This window comes from Eubalaena glacialis, chromosome 4 (assembly GCF_028564815.1).
Source record: "Eubalaena glacialis isolate mEubGla1 chromosome 4, mEubGla1.1.hap2.+ XY, whole genome shotgun sequence".
In the NCBI taxonomy this organism is placed as follows: domain Eukaryota; kingdom Metazoa; phylum Chordata; class Mammalia; order Artiodactyla; family Balaenidae; genus Eubalaena; species Eubalaena glacialis.
This window is the reverse complement of record NC_083719.1, coordinates 158,269,810-158,288,516: the sequence shown is the minus strand read 5'-3', so window position 1 is coordinate 158,288,516 and position 18,707 is coordinate 158,269,810. Positions and strand designations below refer to the sequence as shown.

At 57.4% G+C, this 18,707-nt stretch overlaps 1 protein-coding gene across 4 annotated transcripts; it reads right to left on the bottom strand.

Annotated features, from left to right (window-relative positions):
• Positions 1-229: 229 nt before the first annotated feature.
• Positions 230-17,474, bottom strand: RGS14 (regulator of G protein signaling 14). 4 transcript variants are annotated; one of them, XM_061189984.1, is made up of 15 exons: positions 17,419-17,474; positions 10,530-10,551; positions 10,163-10,420; positions 9,710-9,802; positions 9,481-9,624; positions 8,966-9,109; positions 8,738-8,849; positions 8,298-8,410; positions 7,635-7,838; positions 5,863-5,939; positions 5,489-5,627; positions 5,330-5,411; positions 5,181-5,227; positions 4,988-5,102; positions 3,985-4,705 (listed from the first exon to the last, which is right to left on the bottom strand). In XM_061189984.1, the coding sequence occupies exons 2-15, from the start codon at positions 10,533-10,535 to the stop codon at positions 4,503-4,505; spliced, it is 1,737 nt and encodes a 578-aa protein (XP_061045967.1). In that variant the 5' UTR covers positions 10,536-10,551; positions 17,419-17,474; the 3' UTR covers positions 3,985-4,502. The 4 variants fall into 4 exon arrangements, with proteins under 4 accessions (XP_061045970.1, XP_061045967.1, XP_061045968.1 ...); XM_061189985.1 differs by having other exon boundaries at positions 5,489-5,615; XM_061189986.1 differs by having other exon boundaries at positions 5,489-5,615; positions 10,163-10,341; positions 17,419-17,463.
• Positions 17,475-18,707: the final 1,233 nt, after the last annotated feature.

Here is an 18,707-nt window from a genome sequence, read left to right as displayed (position 1 = left end):
CTCTGGGCCTGGAGCTTGTCTCCAATTTCTGGGGTCCCCACTCTGGTTCTGGCCTCAAGTGGGCTCCAGTATCTGAGCTGCAGTCTCGGGCTCCAGTTTGAGACATCAGATGTCAAGCTCGGGGCTCTGGTTCTTGGCGCTGGGCTCCGGGTTCTGAGCCCTAATCTTCAATTTCAGATTCCAGACACCAGGTTGGGCTTCCGGCTCTTGCCTCCAGGTTCTGGGTCTGTGCTTCAGGCCCCAGATCCAGGCTTTGTGCTCCAGATTCCAAGCTCCAGTTCCACACTCCAAGCTTCAGGTTTTGGGTCTGGGTTCTGGGTTCCTTCAGTGCTTCCTGGCAATGGGGCAGGAAGATGGGGGCCTCCTCGGCTTGTAGGGTTACCCCGGTCCACCAATCTTAGCTGGCCACTTCGTCCTGGCAGCTGGCACTCTGGGCTGGCCTGCAGGTAGGACGCTCATTCACCTCCTTGGCTTTCTGCCTCCGCTCTACCCCCAAGCCAGTTCTCTGGAGACAGGAGCTGAGATGGTCACAGAGCACCACTCACTCAGTCCCTCCCTGCAGGAGTCACAGGACACATACACATGTTCATGTCCCTAGCTCTTCTTGGACACCCCCAGGACCATGGTGGACATGAATGGCGCCCCCTGTGGTTGTACAGTGGTATGGGCCTGTGCCCAGCTCTGGCTGCATTTGACTCACTGTAACCAACCATGTGTGTTCCTCTCCATCTGGGCCTTCATTTCCCTGTGGAAGCTGAATTCCAGCCTCTAATCCCCCAGAAGTCTGAGTCACCTGATCACCAGACCAGGCCCCCTACCGGGTGCACTCTGTGCTCGCCCTTGGGGGTGGGGTGGCTGTCCCCAGAGAACAGTGCATCAGCACTTGCAGCCCGGCTCCAGGTGAGCAGCCAATGCCTCTACCTGCTCCCACGCTGGCCCAGAGCCAAGGTCACTGTGTGCCCTGTTCTCACCCTGTGTCCATCCCGTACCCCAAGGCTATTAAGGTGGGTGGGGGGACAAGAGACAGATTCTCTCTTAGAGGCTTGGAGCCACATGGGGTTGGGCCCCACGGGTGTCCTTGAGGAAGTCACGCCTCCTCTGTCAGCCTGTGAACTCTGTAGGATGGGGGTGTTGGAGGCTGCAGAGTGGTCAGCAGATGTGTGTTCTCTCCCTTGCTTCACACTGGGTGCTGGGTGAACAGGCCGACTCCTCTCCGGGCTTCCCACCTGGTGGGATGAGGGGAAGCAGCTCTGCTACCTTTCCCCACCACCCAGGAGTCCACCTCTGTGCAGTGACTTTGAAACATGGCCCCAGGGGTTAACCAGCTGGTGCCCCTGACCCCCTTCCTTGCAGCTGGGGCCTGGCCAGGCTGGGACAGTGAGGGCTCAGGGCTGCTTCAGCGGGCATGATGGGGAGGAGATCACAAGGGGATTGTGGCAGAGGGACACACCCAGCCAGTCAAAATGGTCTGAGGGGGCAGTGGGCTGAAGCCCCTAATGGAAGAGCTGGGTACCACTTATGGAGACAGGGATGGCAGGCCAGCAGTGACAAAGAAGTGGCTTTGCGGAGTTCTTTGTGATATTATAATTATTTTTAATTGCATCCTTTAAAAAAAAATTAAAGCAAAGGTGAAAGTCTCCTTTGACCACTACCCCTTCCTGGTCTGCTTCCCATCTCCCTGTCAGCTTGGTATGTATCCTTCTAGAACATTCTCTCTCTTTTCCATACACTTATAAGTGCCTGTGTGTTTGTGGTTTATATAAAGGTATCATGCCATGTTCATTGCTCTGCATTCTTTTACCAAACTGTCTTGGAGAACCTTCCATGGCAGGACATGCTGTACCCAATTCTTTATCTGCTGTGTGGTATCGCAGAGCATGTGTTGTGTTACCCTACCCCCCACCCCTATACACTTTTGCCAGTTTTCAGGCAATAGACAACCCTGCAGCAATGGGCCTCCACGTGCCCAGAAGTGAGTGATTCTCTAGTGGCACTGCTGGAGTCACATGCTGTGTCTTTTTAATTTTTAGTAGAAATTCCCAAACTCCGCCCCCCCCCAGGGTAGCCACATCAACGTGCCCTCCTCTGAGAGGGCCCTGGCTCCCCAGCGGGGGTTTCTACAGCATCCAGGCCCTGCTTGGTGTGTGTCCCTGAGTCAGACAGCCTGAGTGCTGGTGACACCCCAGTAGCAATCCCCTGCATGATCCTGGACTAGTCACTTGCCCCCCTGAAGCCTTGATTTCATCCCCACCAGGCTGTTTTGTTGTGAGGATAAAATGAGATAAAGGATGGAGCATGCTTAATTTGGGGACCTCGGGAGATGTGAATTCCTCCTCCTGTAGGGGCTGACCTCTATGGAGGCTCTTCTACCTGGCCTTCAGGCCTCTGCCCCCTCAGCCCATTTTGTGTGGCTGGCTTGGCCCAGCCCTCTGGCTGTTGAGGTCATCTCATGAGCCAGGCTTGGCTACTCAGTGTGGTTCAGGAATGATCCTCTGACCCAGTCAGAATCCCAATCCTGGTCATTTTCTACCATCCTTTGGGGATTTGCAGAAAGGACATGCAGGGAGAGAACACGTGTGCAAATGAAGCCAACACAAGAAAGCAGGACTGAGATGGACGGAGATTCCTGACTAAAATGATCTAAACTCCTAAATTTACCCAGCCACTCCTAGACTTCTTCATTAGACGAGCCAATGCATTCTTTCAGTGTGTGTATGCTTGTGACTCTGAGTGGGATTTCTAAGACAAACACCAAAGTCCCGCTTCATTGAAGGTCTCGGCTTACACACCTCAGTAGAGCTTTCCTGGTCACGTTGTGCTATGGTCTAAATATCTGTGTCCCCCTGAATTCATATGTTGAAATCCCAATGCCCAAGGTGATGGTATGTGGAGGTGGGCCTTTGGGAGGTGATTAGGTCATGAGGATGTAGTGAGATTAGTGCCCTTACAAAGAGACACCAGAGAGCTCCCTGACCCCTTCCACCATATGAGGACACAGAAGTTGGCTGTCTACAACCTGGAAGAAGGTCCTCACTAGAACCCCACCATGTTTGCACCTGATCTTGGACTTCCGACCTCTAGAACTGTGAGAAATAAATTTTTCTTGTTTACAAGCCATGAAGGCCCCCTGAGGAAGGCTTGCGCTCGACTTCTAGAGAAAGGCCAGCAAACCGCACTGATCTCTCCCAGGAACTTCACGGGTGAGGAGCCAGTTACAAGATAGGGGGCAGGTATGGGGAGCCCCTGGCAGAGGGGACAGCAAGTACAAAGAGCTGGAGTGGGGAAGAGAGCTCAACCTGTTGGAGGTGGTCAAGAGGGCCCCTCACTCCCTCAGTGCCTTCTCAAGGCTCCTGCGTCCCCTTGTTTCCTCTGTCACAGCAGCACCGGGACTGAGTCTAGCTTCTCTGCCCCCAGGCTGGGGCTCTCCTTCTGGGGTTCTCCCTGCTCCTCCTCCCTGTGTGGGCTGTGGGCTTCTCTGGCTGCCGGGGGACAGAGAAGACCACCCAGCCAAAGCAGGCAGGGGGCAGAACCTGCCCCACCATAAAAACCAGTGTCCTCCTCGAGGCCTTCGATGAATCCAAAAGAGCCCACCGCCATGTCTACAGAGACACTTTCAGTCCCCAGTAGAAACAGGACAGTGACCAGACACTGTACTCAGATTCAGAGACTGAGGAACAGCACAATGACACCAGCAGAGGCACAGCTCCCCAGAGGGGTCCACCCCTCCCTCCCCTTCCTCCCTCCCTCCCCTGCTTCCTCCTTCCCTCCTTCATTCTCTCTGGCTGTCTCTGTCTCTCTCTCACACTCACACCCCATAGTCTGTGCAGTCAGGAAGAGAGGTTCTGACAACAGGAAGTCAGGGGGTACATCCTGAGGTCCCCAAGGGCTTCCTGGCATGACCCTGGTGACAGAGGCAACGCAGTTTGGGGGTGGGGGTGGCACACAAGGTAGACTGGCACACAAGGAACACGCCCCATGGCAGAATAATAATAATTATTATAATAACAATATCATACATCCAGGACAAACCCAGCTGCCCCAAGCCAACTGCAAAATCCAAAAGTCCAGTAGCATCTCTGTGGGTAGAGGGAGGGGCTGCCTGCCTGCCTGCACCCCCAGGCCTTACTCATACCAGCTCCCCGAGGAAGAGCCGGCCCCTCTTCCTACTCCCTGCTGAGGCCTGGCACATGGTGGGGAGGCTGGCACTGCCAACGCCGCCCCTCCGTGTTGGGCACACCTGCACTGGGGGCTAGGCCCACTTCCCCCTGGTGGCCTGGCAGCAAGGGATGGACGAGCAAGCCTGTAAGGGACCAAGTGGTGGCAGCTGTGGAGTGTCACTCCTCTGAGTCCCCTCTCCATCCCCTCCCAGCTCTTCCTGCGGGCCTGCCCGTGGCAGGAAGGGGCCAGGGACACTCATGGCACAGACAGGGCATGCAGAGCGGGCCCATGGCATGCTTGGCCCGCCAGGTGCCATGCAGCCGGCCTGGACGGTTGGGCAGCTGTCAGAGGGCCGAGTGCACAGTGGAGTCTGAGGGGCTCCCCTTGGGCTGGGCCGCTGATTCAGTCTGTGGTGGGGTCTCCTGGGAGTTGGGTCCTTGGGCAGGCAGCTGCAGAAATTCTGGAAGCACCAGGTCCTCTTTGCGCAGAAGGCCCCTCTGGTCATGGGCTCCACTGCTCTGCACCCGGTTCAGCAGCTCCACCAGGCCTGGGGATGGCCACAGAGTCAAGGGGCCCATGGGTGCAGACCCACCTATGCTAGCCCACCACAGTCCTGCTGCCCTTACTATGGCCACAGCCTCCCTGACCCCAGCACCAATGCCCCCATCCCGCCCCCTGTCCCAGCCTTTCTGGTCCCTCAACCCCAGTGGACCCTGTTCCAGCCCCAGTGACATCCAGGCCCCTGCCTCAGCTCAAGGCTCTCTAAGTCCACCCACCCTCAACGGTCCCCAACCCTTCTGGTCCCTAGCCGCCATCATCCCCAATGTACCTTCAATGTCACAGGTCTGCCGCTTCCCAGTGATACTACTGGGTGCCTGGGCCAGCGAGTTCAGGGACAGTGGAGGGAGGTGGGCGGCCTTGTCCTGGATTGTAGGCTGGCCGCCCTGCGAGAATGTGGGGTTAGAGCCACAACCGGGAGGGGAGGCTGGCGGGCAAAAGAGGGTGCCCAGTCCCTCGCTCACCTGGCTGCAGCAGGGGGATATGTCGCCAGCTTCAGGGATCTTCACACCTGCGGCAGAGAGGGCCACCGTTCCTGTCTGCCTCTCGCCTGGACCCCCTTTCTCTTGGGCCAGAGCTGTCCCTTACAAGCCCCTGGGCCAACGTCCCTTACCTGGGAGAGTGTCCAAAACCAATCTCTCGGCCGCCACCGAACTCACTAGCTTCCTCAGATCTAGCGGCTGCTTCTCGCCTGGCTGAGGGGACAGGTCAGCAGCCCGCGGGACAGGCAGCCCGCCCCGCTCCGCCCCTGCCCCTCGGCCACACGGCTCACCCGACGCAGCGCCACCTGTTGCGGGCTCAGGCCGTGCTTCGCCAGGATGGGCTGCAGCGCCTCCTGCAGCCGCTTGGTGGGCTTGGCGGAGATCCGCACCACGCGCTCCAGCGCCGCCAACTCAAGCCTGCGCGGGACCCTGGCGCTGCGGAAGGTCGGAGAGCCCGCCGCGCCTCTCCCCCAACCCACCTGGGACTGGCCGGAGAGAGGGTGGAGCCTGAACTGGGGAGGTGGGACCTCTTGGGGGTGGGGCCTTAGCCTAAGGGGCGGGATTAGCACCAGGGGCAGGACTTGGAGGGAGAACAGCAGCCAGAACTGGGACCCAAGCGAGTGCTGGGACCCCCGGACCCTAGACTGGAGCGACAGACACTTACTCGAAAGTGATTCTGTTCTCCAGCCGCACTTCCTGGTCCGCCAGCACGGTGCAGTCCTGATCCAGGACCAGGGCCTTCTGCAGGAGCCAGGCAGGGTCTCAAAATTCCTTCTCCTTCCCTCCTCCCCCATCCCCAGGGTCTGAGGGAACAATCATCACTTCCTCCCAGGGCCGCCACTGAGGCTCCCTAAGGGCCAGAGGGAAGGGCCGGTGGTCGGGTGAGCCATAGAGATGCCGACAGAGTACGAGACCAGGCTGGATCAGAGCCTAGTGGCAAGAATGCTGGACAGACTTGGAAAAGGAACAGAGTTATGAGAAACATGGAGGTGGGGTGGGCACGAAATGGTAATGGGGCTGCTTGGTTAAGGGGCAGGCTTAAGTCCTGGATCATGGGGCCACCTCTTCCTGAGCCAGGTCAGGATCTGCCTCCTGGACAGCTGCCCCTTGTCCCTCAGGCGTGGGAAAACCAACTGGACCAGCTGGACGCATTTCCTCCCTCACCACCTACCTTTGGTCAGCCACCCAGGCCTTGTCCCTTTTTTTTACACTTGTCCACTTCTCTCCATTCCCCCACCTACTAAGGACACTTCTTGTCTCCTCACTGCAAAAAGGGCTCTTCCCCACAAGACAGCTGTGAGGCCAGAAGGATGCGAAGCATCTGGCACAGCGCCTGGCACACAGTAGGTACATAAAAGTAGCTGTAGTAATTACCACCCCTGGAGGCCCTGCTGCCTGCACAAGCCCAGGGCTGGGAGGCAGCCCTCCCAGGCAATAGGCCTGTGCTGTGCTGCAGGGACAGGTGGAGTGTGGGTGGTGAAGTTATATTTAGCAGACATGAAAACCCATCAGGGCTGCAGAGGCTGCCTGGGTGGCCCAAGAAAGTGGGCAGAGCTTCTCTTACTGTGGCCCTTATACTCCCATACTCCAGGCCCCTGAACCTGCCCTGCACTTCTTACCCACCTGTGCCTGGAATGTCCTCCCCCCACAGCTCTGCCAGGCAAACTTGTCCTCATCCTCATCAACGGCCACCTCTTCCATGAAGCCTCCTGGGACCAACCAGAAATGCCTTCCTTGACCCAGAAACTCTCTGGAGCTTCAACTCCTCCTCCTGATCACATCCTGCCTGGCTCACCTCCAGCCTTTGGACCTGGAGGACAGAACTCAGCCTGGCTCCCTCTGCCCCCACCTGGCAGGGGCTTAGGACTGTTTATTGGGTGAATGAAATCCTGACGGGTCTCCCTGGGATACAGCATCCTTCCTTTAGATTCCCCCTTATTGGATGGTTTAGTTTAAGTGAATTTTGCCCTAGCCTCCTTTTTAAAGCTATGCTAGTTTGTACCTAAAGGAAAGTTTTTCATAGGTTGGGTGCAGTTGTGTGCCCCTGGTGGCAGAGGAAGTAAGGGATCCCCAAATGGCCATTTCAGGGATGGGCAGTCTGAACTCTGGGAGTGACAGGGAAAAACTCAGCTCCAGCAGTGAGGATGATGGATGAAGCTGGAAACCAGGATGGGAATGGGGTGGGGACAGGATTTTCATGGGATGAGAGTGGATATCTGAGTTTGAGTGAGGAGGTGGTGCTGGGTTGATTTGGAGTTGGGCATGGGGCAGGGGGGCTGTGGTGGGGGCTGGAGTTAGGAAGGGGGTGGGGATAGGGGATGGGGTTGGAATTAGAAGTGGAATTGGTGTTGGGGTCATGGCTGAGCAGAGACAGGAATGGGGGTGGGTTCAGGATCAGGAAGGGAGTTAGAGTTGGGGAACAGGCCAGGTTCGCACCTGCTCGTTGCCCACCAGGTAGACCTTGATGTCAGGTAGAGAGAGCCCTCGTTTCTCACAGATGCCTGCCAGCATGTCACGGATGGTGAGGCCAGGTCGGGCCAGGGCCAAGGAGGCTGTGCCATCAGGCAGGTACACGCAGCAATACTTCCCTGGTCGGCTTTCACTGTCACCTTCTGAGCTCCCAAGGCTCTTCCGGTGGCTCTGATTCAGAGCAGGTGTCAAGGGAGGTGATGTGTACACATGCAAGGACACACAGACAGGTACACAGACACGTAAGCTCACTGGGGCACACACAGGCATACACATGCCCAAGGGCAAACTTGTAGGCAGGCAGGATACATCCTCCTACAGGAATACATGTATGCTCACCCAAGCGTATGGGCACCCAGAGACAGGTCCACCCACTGACTGCTACACACGTGCTGTACACACCTGGGCACCCACACGTGCATACACATCGGCTGAAGAGGATGTGCACCCATAACATGCATGGGGCCCAATGTGGTGAGGACAGGAAGAAAGTGAGGAGGCTGAGTGGTTGGCCATGTGGATCAAGTGGAGGATGAAGTGGGGCCGGTGGCTTGGAATGACGGTGGCCACACAAAGGGGCCTGAGTAGTGGCCCGAGCCCACACCTCGCCTCCCCCAGCAGTGGGCTCACCTCAGATTTGCTGCTGACAAAGGCAAGAAAGCCGAGGTCCAGACTGGCAGAGGAGTTGAGGGACCCCTGGGACTCTCGGCGCAAGGCTGAGTTTGACGCGCCGCCCCCTAGTTCTAGGGGAGAGGGAGAATGAGCAGGACAGCCCCTCCCCCAACCCCTCTGCCGAGGCCTCTCCCAGCCAGGCGGACCCTGTTGGAGCCCTTTTGCAGGGGTCTAACGTGGTTTGGGTTCCCGGAAGCTTCGCTGCTGAGGGGGGCTTCCCAAACTTCTGGGGTCTAGCGTGGGAACCGAACCACCAGGGGAACATGGGGGTCACACGGACCTGCATTTCGATTTTCACAGTCTTAGAGACTGCGGGACCAGTAGGAGGAAGGGGGTGTTCTCCAGCCTTGCCCAGACTCCCGACCCCGCTCATCTCTGCGGCCCGCTCCTGCCCTCACCCCTGCGGAACGACATGCGGAGCGGGCGGCCCCCAGGGCCCTCAGCAGGCGGCAGCTGCCCCAACTCCTCCACGCCCAGCGGCAGCGACTTTCCGGGCTTCAGCTTCGGCTTCTGCAAGATACAAGGAAGCCACTGGCACTGGGCCAGGCCGCACCCGCAGGCAGACCGTGGGCACACCCTCGCAGATCTGCACCCGGCCGCCTGCCCCCACAGGCCGTCGTCCGCACCTTTCTCGTGGCGTCAGGGCTGCCAAGGCGCGAGGAGCCAGGTTCCCGCAGGGGGCGACCCTCGGCCTCCGCAAGGAGGCACTCGCGGTACAGCGGGGATTTGACGAAGCGTGCATAGCTGTCGAACTTCATCAAGTTGAAGATCTGCGGAGCCGGTTCCCGGGGCGGTGAGCTGGAGAGGGCGCTCTGCGAGCTGCCAGAGTCCCAGACTCGGCCCTGGGGCTTGGCGGCGTCCCCAACCTAGGGAGCGAGCCCCTAGCCCTTCCTTGCTCCAGGTCCCGCCCCTAGCCCCTCCTTCACTGTCGCCTCTTTTCTTACCTCTGACCCGCGTCCTGCCCAACGTTTAGCTGGGTCCCAGCATCCAGATTTGCTCTCTTCCCCACCCCATCCCCACCCCATCCCCACCATCTCTGCCGCTCAGGCTCCGCCGCTGGATCTGGCCCTGCCTCTGCTCCACCGAGCTCCCTTCCAAGGCGCCGCCCCTTATCCCAGGCCGCGCCTCCGGGACCGCTCACCTGAAGCTGCTGTGCCCGGAACATGTCCGGTCGGGGCTCCGCCAGGACCTCCTCGCCAAGCCAGGCCTGCCTGTCGATGTTCACAGGGCTCAGTGCCTGGCTGGACAGGAACTCCTGGTAGATGTTCCGGGCCTCCTGAGCTAACTGGGGCAGGACGGACAGGAGAAGGTCAGGGGCATGGCTCAGGCCCTGGTCTCATCTCGCCGCCTCAGTTCCCCCTTCTCCCCACCTGCTGGGTGTCGCTGGCCGGGATCTGCTGGAAGCGCTCGCAGGCCTTCCAGAAAGTCACGTTCTCAGCACTGAACTCCTTCTTCAGGAACTCCTGGGGGTGGGGAGAAGGAGGCACAGACACAGAGGTGAGACACAGAGACCCAGTCAGGGGATGTGGTCCAAGAGATTGGTATAGAGAGAGGGCCAAGAGGCCAAGCCAGACAGATAGGGTCAGACAGACAGATGGGATGAGATCTGGAGGCACAGAGAGAAAATAAGAGGCAGAGAGAAGGAAACTTCTCAGCTGGGAGAAGAGTAAGAGAGTGCCAAAGAAAGGCCAGATGAGGCAGCTGACAGAGGAGTCCCACTCTGGCCAGCCTGAAACTCCATCCATGCCCTCTCCCATGCCCTCCACCCTTCCCCCCATGGTGGCCACTGCCATCCGCCCTCCCTATCCCACCCCAGGGCTTACAGTGAAGTAAGCCAGGCCCAGCGGGTCCTGCAGCAGCCGCTCGAAGGACAGGCCCCAGCTGGCCACAGGCTGCTCCTCGGTGGGGAAGGGGCTGCTGGGGCCACTGGGAAGGCTGTGGATGCTGAGGGAGCTGCCTCGGCCCTCGCCCTGGCCCTGCGGCCCCGCCGTGCTGCTCAGCTCTGCAGGGGGATGGACAAGTGCAGCTGAGCCTTGCAGCCTTCCCCAGCCCCTGGCCCAATCCCATCTCAGGTACTTTTCCTGGAAAGACAGCAAATGGCAGGGGTATCCCCACGCTGTTTCCACATACACCCCCCTCAGCCCCCACCCCCACCCCAGCCAGGCTTCCTCCACATACTCTGTCACTTACCTCCATCTGAGACAGCCAGAACCTACAAGAAACCCGAGGTAGAAAGTCAGAGTAGAGCCCAGGGTGGATTCTCAAGGGATAGTTCTAGGCCCAGCCCCCAGGATTGGAGCTGTGTTCTCTGCCTGGAGGGCCACACTGGGCATTCTCAGCCAGGTCACTGCTTGCTCAGGGTTCTGCTCAGGCTGCCCCTGGCTCCCCTTCCATCATGTGCCAACCACTATGTGCACTGGGACTTATACCAGGTACACCCCAGTCACCCCTGTTGACCCCCAGCACCCACTGGGTGAGCCTGGGTGTAGAGCATGGTGGGTAGGAACACGAACTTTTAATCTTGTCTCTGCCACTTACTAGTTGTATGACTTTGGGCAAGTAACTTGTTTGTCTCCATCTGTAAGTGAGGGATGATGATAATAATAGTTAACTTACTTCCTGGGCCTGCTGTGAGGATCAAATCAGTTTAATATATTTCCAGCATCTAGAATAGTGGCCAGCATGTGGCAGGTGTTATATCAATGTTTGCTGTTGTCTTTGAGGAAGGAGAGGTGTCTCTGTAACTGATGATCTCCTTATTGCAACTGCCTCCTCTTGGAAACACCCCACCATGGGCAGGGCACAGGATGCTATTTTATAGTAGAGGGCAGTGGTTCTCAAACTTTAGTGTGCATTAGAATGATGGCGGGGGGAACCTCCAGAGATTCAGGTTCAGGAGAGCCTAAGACTCTCCATTTCTGACAAGATCCCAAGCACTGATGCTGCTGGTTATGGACTACCCTGTGAGTAGCTGTAGAGGCCCCTCTGCGCATCCCCCCTTCCCCCACATGCACAACTCTGACTTCTCTGGGAATCCCAACCATTAGTGAAACAGAAAAACCCTCCTTTCAAAATGACTCTTGCAGTGGTTTCCCTCGGTCTTCCTACCTTCCTAGCAAATCCTCCAGCTTCCTCATCATCTATACACGCAAGGTGGCCTCTACCCCTCTCTGACTCTGTTCTGGGCCCTTTCTCCCTCCCACATCTCCCCAGCTTAAAACACACATAGCCAACTTCCTGCTGACATCTCCACCCAAATGCCCCACAAGCCCTTCCAACTCAGCCAGTCCCAAATGGAAGCCACCTCTGCCACCACCAAAGCAGGGCATGGAACCAGCTTCCCTGAATCTGGTTTTCCTCCCATCACCTGGGCTCCTAACACCAGGGCTTGACTGATCCCCAGTTCCTTCCTCCCTCTCACCTCCTACATTTTCACTAGGTCCCGTTACAGGAGCTTCCGCCACCTGTCCCTTCGTCCCATCCCTACTGGAAACAAGTCTGCAAACATCTCCTCCCCAGGAAGACTCTCCCTGCCCTCCCGGCTGGAATCTCCCTCTCTGTTCCCCAACCTGGGAGCACCCGGGTCACACATCTGTGGGCCAGAGCTGGCCTGCAAATAAGTAGGACATTATTAATATCAGAATGTTTTTGTTTTTTTTTAACTTTAAAGGGGTTTCCCATATTTGAAAGTCAGGAGTTTTACATGAAACCCCAGCTTTCTGCCCCAGCTACCTTGAGCTTCTTCCCAGCATGGCAACCTTGGCTGGCCCTGAGCAGCAACCACTTTCCCTAGAAGGGGTTCACACTCTCCTCAGAGGTCTCTGGGGCCAGTTTGATGCATTTATGTTATTTATGGAGGCAGGCCCTAGACTACCTGAGTTCACATTTGTGCTGTGTGACCTTGGGCAGAGTACTTTGCCTCTCTGTGCCTTAGTTTCTCCCTCTATACAGATGGGGCAAATAATGGTCAGGACTTCAAAGCCTTGCTGTGATTAAATAAGTTAAATATACATAGAAAGAGAACTCAGAACACTATCTGGCATGTGGTAAATATTCAAGGAACATTACTATTATTGTTGTCGCATTAGTATTGGTGTCTGGCCCTGCTTCAGCTTTCAATTTTGCCAAGCCCTGCGGTAGAGGGAAGAACACAGGGATCGGGGCTGTCAGACACGGATTCAAATCCTAGCCCTGTCTTTTTCTAGTTTTACAACCTTGGGCCCCTCCCTGAGCCTGTCTCCAAGCTGGAGCACGGGGATAAGACATTACGGAGGAGGAGGGAAAGCTTGTGCAGAGGGAGGCTGGACATGGAACCACCCTGCACGCCCTCCCCTGGCTGCCCCAGCCTTTGCCCTGCTGCCTTTGCACTCGCCCATCTGACAGCTTCATGGGAATTCTCTCCCGGGGCTGCAGGACAAAGTCTCAACTCCTGGGGTGTGTGAAGGGGACAAATTGAAGCCCAAGGTCCCTTCCAGCTGTTCTTTCCCTTTCCTGTCAGCTGCCCTCATGCCTGCACCTGCCTGTCCCACGTTCTTCCTCCCCAGGCTGCTCTGTGGCTGTTCCCAGCCTTGGTTACCTCCCTCTGTCCAGGTTTCCGGGAACCATCCTGACTTTCCCCTCCCACTCCACGGTGGCCACCTGGCCCTCCCTCCTCCTGCATCCAGCACACACCGGCCTCTCTCTGGCCCGCCCTCCAACCCAGGACTCAGCCTCTCCCTTGCTCAGGGCTCTCCACTGCACTTTTCCGTGTGTGGGGGGGTGGGGCACGGGATGCTCGTGGGCAGCCCAGGACCCCAGGGAAGGCAGAGGGGCCTGGGCTTGGCTTCACTCCTATTTTGTTTTGTTCTTTACATCACGTTGAATGGATTGTGTCTTTATGTGGGGCTGGCTCCCAGGCCCTCTTCTGGCCCCACTCCTCACTCTGGGAGGCAGAGCAGTTGCTGGGTTACCGCTGAAGCTCTGCCTGAGCCTGACTAATGAACCCCTTCAGCCTCCCCCATTGCCCTCCCCCTCACCTCCACCCTACACTTCATCAAACTTCTATTTTCCCCACACCTCTTCACATTCCTGCTTCCTGCTTTACTGTTTCCTCTGCCTGGTATCTGCTCCTGCTCCCCCCACCCTACGGCTCTCCAGTCTCTGCCTATTGACATCAGTCTTCCCTAAACACCAGTTGCCCCGAATCCCCCTGCCCACCACACTGCTGCCCACCTATGTCTGGGCCTCTCCCCTAGCAGCCTGTAGCTCCTGGAGGGCAGGCCTATACCGTAGGAGGGAATCAGCCTGAACTCCCTCCTCAAGGAGCACCCTCTTTGCCCAGGTGCTCCCAAGCAGCCACAAGGGCCCAAGTTGCCCTCCGCTGCCCTCACAGGAGGTGCCGGCACCCCCTTTGCCAGGGATGCTCTGACTCCGAACGCCCCATGCAGTTCTTCCTGGGCCTCTCTTGCCCCACTAGATATTAATAACCCATATAGCTGGGTCTGAGACAGGATGGAGATCCAGAGGTGGCAGGGAGCAGGGATGGGGTCCAATTCCAGAGTGACCATTCTGAGGCAAGTAACTTCCCTTCTCTGGGCCTCAGTTACCCCCTGGGTAGCATAGGGCTCAGCATTCCCAACCTCCTGGAGCTGCCAGGAAGGGTGAGTCAGCGAGGCCCCATTTGTGAATGTGGCAGGCGTGCAGCAGGGAGAGTGGCATGCTGCTGCTGCCGCTGGCTGGGGCTCTGATCTGCCCAGGCTCCTGGGTCTGGGGAAGTTGTGCTGAGCAGGGCTGGCCTTGCCCCACCCTGGCCTGACTGAGGAGAAGTGGTGAGTGAATGGGAGAAAAGGGGAAGAAAGGATGAGGAAGGGTGTGGTGGCCAAGCGGCAACCCCAACCCATGGTCTGGCCTCAGTTTGCCAAACATTTTTCCTTGGAAATTGGCCCTGGGGGACCCGCTGGTATCTGAGAATACAAAGGTGAGGGTGACCCGACTTTTCCTGAGCTCTCCGGCAGAGAGAGAACATGGATGGCACACATCCGTGTCACACATCCTCCCTCCATCCTCACATCCTTATCCTGTGAGGCAGGTATTATTACGCCCATTTTACAGATATGGAAACCTTGGCCCAAAGAAATCACACAGCTGGGAAGTGCCTGAGCTGAAATTAGGGCCCAAGTGTGCCTGACTCTGGAAACCTAAGGTCTCCCCTCCACTGAGCTGCCTTCCTGGGTGAACAGGAGATGTACCGGGGAGCTGGGAGGCCCGGGGCCTCAGCTCTTGGGGCATAGATGGTCAAGGTTGATTGGGGTAAAGGGCCCAGGGGCTCCTGGATGAATTCTGCCCCCTGGAGGGGTGACTTCGAAGGGAGGGCTGATTTACTGAGCATCTTCTGGGCTCGGCCCTCTATATCATCATCTTATTTCATCCTGGCTTGGGGTGACTGAGGCCCAGAGATCCTCTCTGGGTAGACCCACTGAGAACCCTGGCTGCCTGGCTCTTCAGCCTGAGTCAGCTTTGTGGAGCTGACCTATGGCCCTGAGCTGGACTCCAGGAATGTAGGCCAAGGTACGGTGCGCTCTGCCTTGCAGGTCTTCCTGTGCAGGAAGACTAACTGGGCACCCTGAGAGTGACAGGATGCAATAACTGCTCCTCTCCAGGCTTTAGGCTCGCCAGCCCTTGGGCCTTGTCCCTGTACACACATCCTGTTTCCCTGCGTGTAGGCCTTTCCCCATGTTGTTCCCTCCTCCAGCTGGCACATCCTTTCAGGACATCTTCCACACCAACAATGCACGAAGTGAGTGGAGAAGTTTGTTCTCTCTCCCAGGTCCTCCTCAAGCTTTCTCTATTCCTGACCCACCGCTTTTATCCAAACCTTAATTTTATTCTGGTATTTGCGCTCGTGCCTTTTGTGCCTTGCCAGACCAGGAGCTGTTTGAGGGCAGGGCCTAGGGCGATGGGCCTTGGTCTTGATGTCTGGGACAGGGCCAGCACTGAGCAGGCCCTAAGGAGGGATTGTTGAATGAATGCATGCGTGAACAAATGAAGTGGCAATTGGGACTGTGTGAAGGCATCTCTGGGAGGGAGGCTGGGAGCCATGTGTAAGTGACAGGTTTCGTTGCAACCCCCTGACAAGCTGAGTGACAGAAAGACGAGGCTGACAAATGAAGTTGCCTCAGCAGGAATGACGGTGGTGGTGGGTGGGGTTGGTGGCAGGAGGAGGTGGGGGAGGACGGAGCCAGGCAGTTCTGGGAGGTGGAGGAGACCTGGCATCGAGTCAGATTGGCCTGGTTCAAATGTGGGTCCCTCTCTTGCCAGCTGCCCTCAGCACGTCATGTATTCCTTTGAACCTCCCTCAGGAGGTAACTCATGGAAGGAGGCTGACAGCTGGCCTACATCTATGCACATCTGATGCCGGTCTGTCCCTCCTCTCAGCTGAGCGTGGCCTCGGAAGGCTGCCCGATGGCCAGCAAGTGGCCAATCTGTGACCCTCGGGATTCCAAGAGGTGGCACAGAGTTCAGAATGGGCCCGGAAAGGGCAAAGATAAACCTGTGTGTGAAAGGCGCTGAGAAAAGCCAGGGTGTCCGTGGGCTTGCAGGGCTGGGGGTAGAGCTTGGGGGTCTTCCCTGCTCTGAATGACTCTTGAGTAGAGAAGCTATAGGTTGATGTGGGATGGGCAGAGGCTGGGTCTGTCTCTGGGCCCCCTCAGCTGCCCTGCAGTTCTGGGCATTGCCCAGAAGCAGCAACCCAGTTGCCCTCTGGGGTGGGAGTGGGCGTGTTCCTCCTTGGCCTGGATGCCCTGGGAGGGGTGAGCCAAGCATCGTGCCTCCAGGGAGTGCGAGGCCCATGGATGCTCGAACTTCCAAAGTTAGTTTGATGGTAGAGATAGTGAGGTGGGGGAAACGGCCAGCTTGGAGGGATTTGCCTCTCTCCTGCCCAATAAAGAGATGCTGGAGGAAGAGGTATGGAGACAGGTCTTGGGAATTAGGAGGAGGAGTAGGGGTGGGGAGTGGCTCAGCTTCTTGGTGAGGCAGGGGATCCTTGAAAAGGGGCTGAGAATGAAGGGGGGCATTGGGCTGACATTTATGGAACCCCCACGGTGGGTCAGGGGGCTCATATTCATTATTCCACTTAATCGTCTCAGCAAGCCTTTGAAATCCATTTCAAACTCCTCCTTTTATAGATGAAGAAACTGAGGGTCAGAGAGGACCCTCTAGTAAGGGACAACAGAGCTGAGATTAGAACCCAGGTCTCTCTGGACCCATTGGCTTTGTCCCACAGTACTAGGCTGGGGCTGGGTAGGCGACTAGGACACTGGACTTTCCGGAGTTTATAGGAGGGGCTGGGACTCTGCCAAGTGGGCTGGTGTCCTAGGGAGAGAAGAGAAGCCCGACACAGCCAGTTCCATCTGCTGAAGCGGGTCTCTTCAAGGGCAGCTCTCACCTGGATGCCAAGCAGCCAGGGAGAGGATTTAGCAGCAGCCAGGGGCACCCTAGTGCTCAGCTCCCCCCACCCATCCTAGTAGTCCAGGAATAGAACAGACAGAAGCTGTGCCAACTGGGCCTGACCCTGCTGACCCATCCCAGGCTGCCCAAGGACTGCTAGTTCTGGTAGGAAGCCTCTGGAGTAGGTCTAGGTGGAGGGCAATGACCCATTAAGGGCTGCCCCTTACCTGACCTTGGGCATCAGGACACTGGGTGAGGGAGGGGGCTGAGGCTAAGTGAGATATGGGGGCTTGGGTCCCCGTAGGGGTATACAGGGGGCAAAGGGCATGCCGGGACTCCCTGCTACCCTAGGATGCAGGCAGCCCCAGATGGTGCCAAAGTAGTAGGTAAGAGAGCAGTGGGGACTGGGCCAGAAGCCTATGCCTGCTCTCCTCTGGCCTCATCCCTGGGGTGGCCCCAGGTCCCCATCAGAACCATCTGGAAGGTCCTGGGATGAGGGTGCCAGGTTCTACCACCTGCTGCTGCCTCTCCCCAACTTCTCCCGCCCGCTGGCAGCATGCAGGCTCTAGCCCAGCCCTCCCGGGTGTGCCTGTTGGGCTCCACCCTGGGTGTGCCCACCCCCTCCCTGTGGGCCTGGCCTGGAGCCCGCACTCACCATGCGTCCGTTGGGGACGCCCAGGTGCTTGGGCTTCCCTGGCATGCCGCTGCTGTTCACGGGTCCCCGCTGCGGGGGGCGCCCACCATGGGGACTGTGGGCAGCTCTGGCCAGAGCTTGCACGGCGAAGGGCAGGCAGCAGAGAGAGAGCCTAGCTCCGCTCCTGCGGGCCCTCACATCCTGAAACACCAGCTCACTACCTCTTTTCTCTTCCACAGGAAGTGTCTCTATAGAAACCGAACCACAGAAAGAAGCAAGGTCTAAGAGAGCGAATGCTTCTTCCTACACACACACACACACACACACACACACACACACACACACGCGCATGCGCATGCGCACACACACATTCACACGCACATACGCATGCCACCAATGCACCCTTGGCAGTGCCCCATGCAGGCACCAACACACAGCAGAGGCCTCCGTGTGCCCAACAAGGAGCCCAGCCTGGTCTGGCCCAGCCTGGGGAGTTCCAAGAGCACATCTGGGCACACAGAAGTACACATTCACACACCTAGGCAACTTCATACACCCTGCAGGGGCTACCATAGACACAGGGACATGTGTACTGTGATCTGAGTGTCCACTTGTGTACTTTACTCAGCACATACCTATCCCACACCTGCTGTGTGCTGGGCATGTGCACACTCAGCACCCCTCCCCCTGGCAGTTGTGCACGTGCAGTTACTACCTCTGTCCTGAGACATCTCGAGGCTGTCCTTTGCAGGCCTGTTCCTGGGTGTGGACAAACAGATACATTGCATGCATGGTCATGCACACACAGACCCTTCAGGTGTACAGGTTAGAAACACACAGGTTCTCCCTCGTCAGGAACACCTGAGCGTTTGGTCATATGTATGCACAGCCCTTCAGACATGTGCATGTGACAGGCACACCTGCCTGTCACATATGAACACAGGCACATATGAACTCAGACACCCCAGTGACATGTTCAACCAAGTATGTACACGCTCGCCCACCTGGGCAGGGAACAGATCAGGCGCATCTGTGCCCAAAGACACGTGTGCGTTTATAGTCATTCACATAAAAGTCCCACCTTGGTGTAGTACCGTCGACTGAAGAGGGACACCCTGCTTCCTCAGCCTGGCCCAGTCCCCGATGAACTCAGGCTCTTCAGAGTCCTCAGTTGGCCTCTTTCTTACATGTGCATGTACCCACTATGGGACTTGTATTTTACACAAGTATGGGCTTACTTAGAGCCCTCAAGTCACCCACCACTCCAGTTTGGACCCCTCTTTCTGCAAGGATAAGGTGACACCCCTCTT

What these genes read in the sequence shown, in the direction of transcription:
- RGS14 (XM_061189984.1), bottom strand. An exon ending in ACCTGGTGGGCAACGAGCAG is followed by an intron (nt 5,940 to 7,634) that starts GTGCGAACCTGG and finishes TGGCTCCTGCAG; the next exon opens with AAGGCCCTGGTCCTGGATCA. An exon ending in AACAGGTGGCGCTGCGTCGG is followed by an intron (nt 5,412 to 5,488) that starts GTGAGCCGTGTG and finishes CTGTCCCCTCAG; the next exon opens with CCAGGCGAGAAGCAGCCGCT.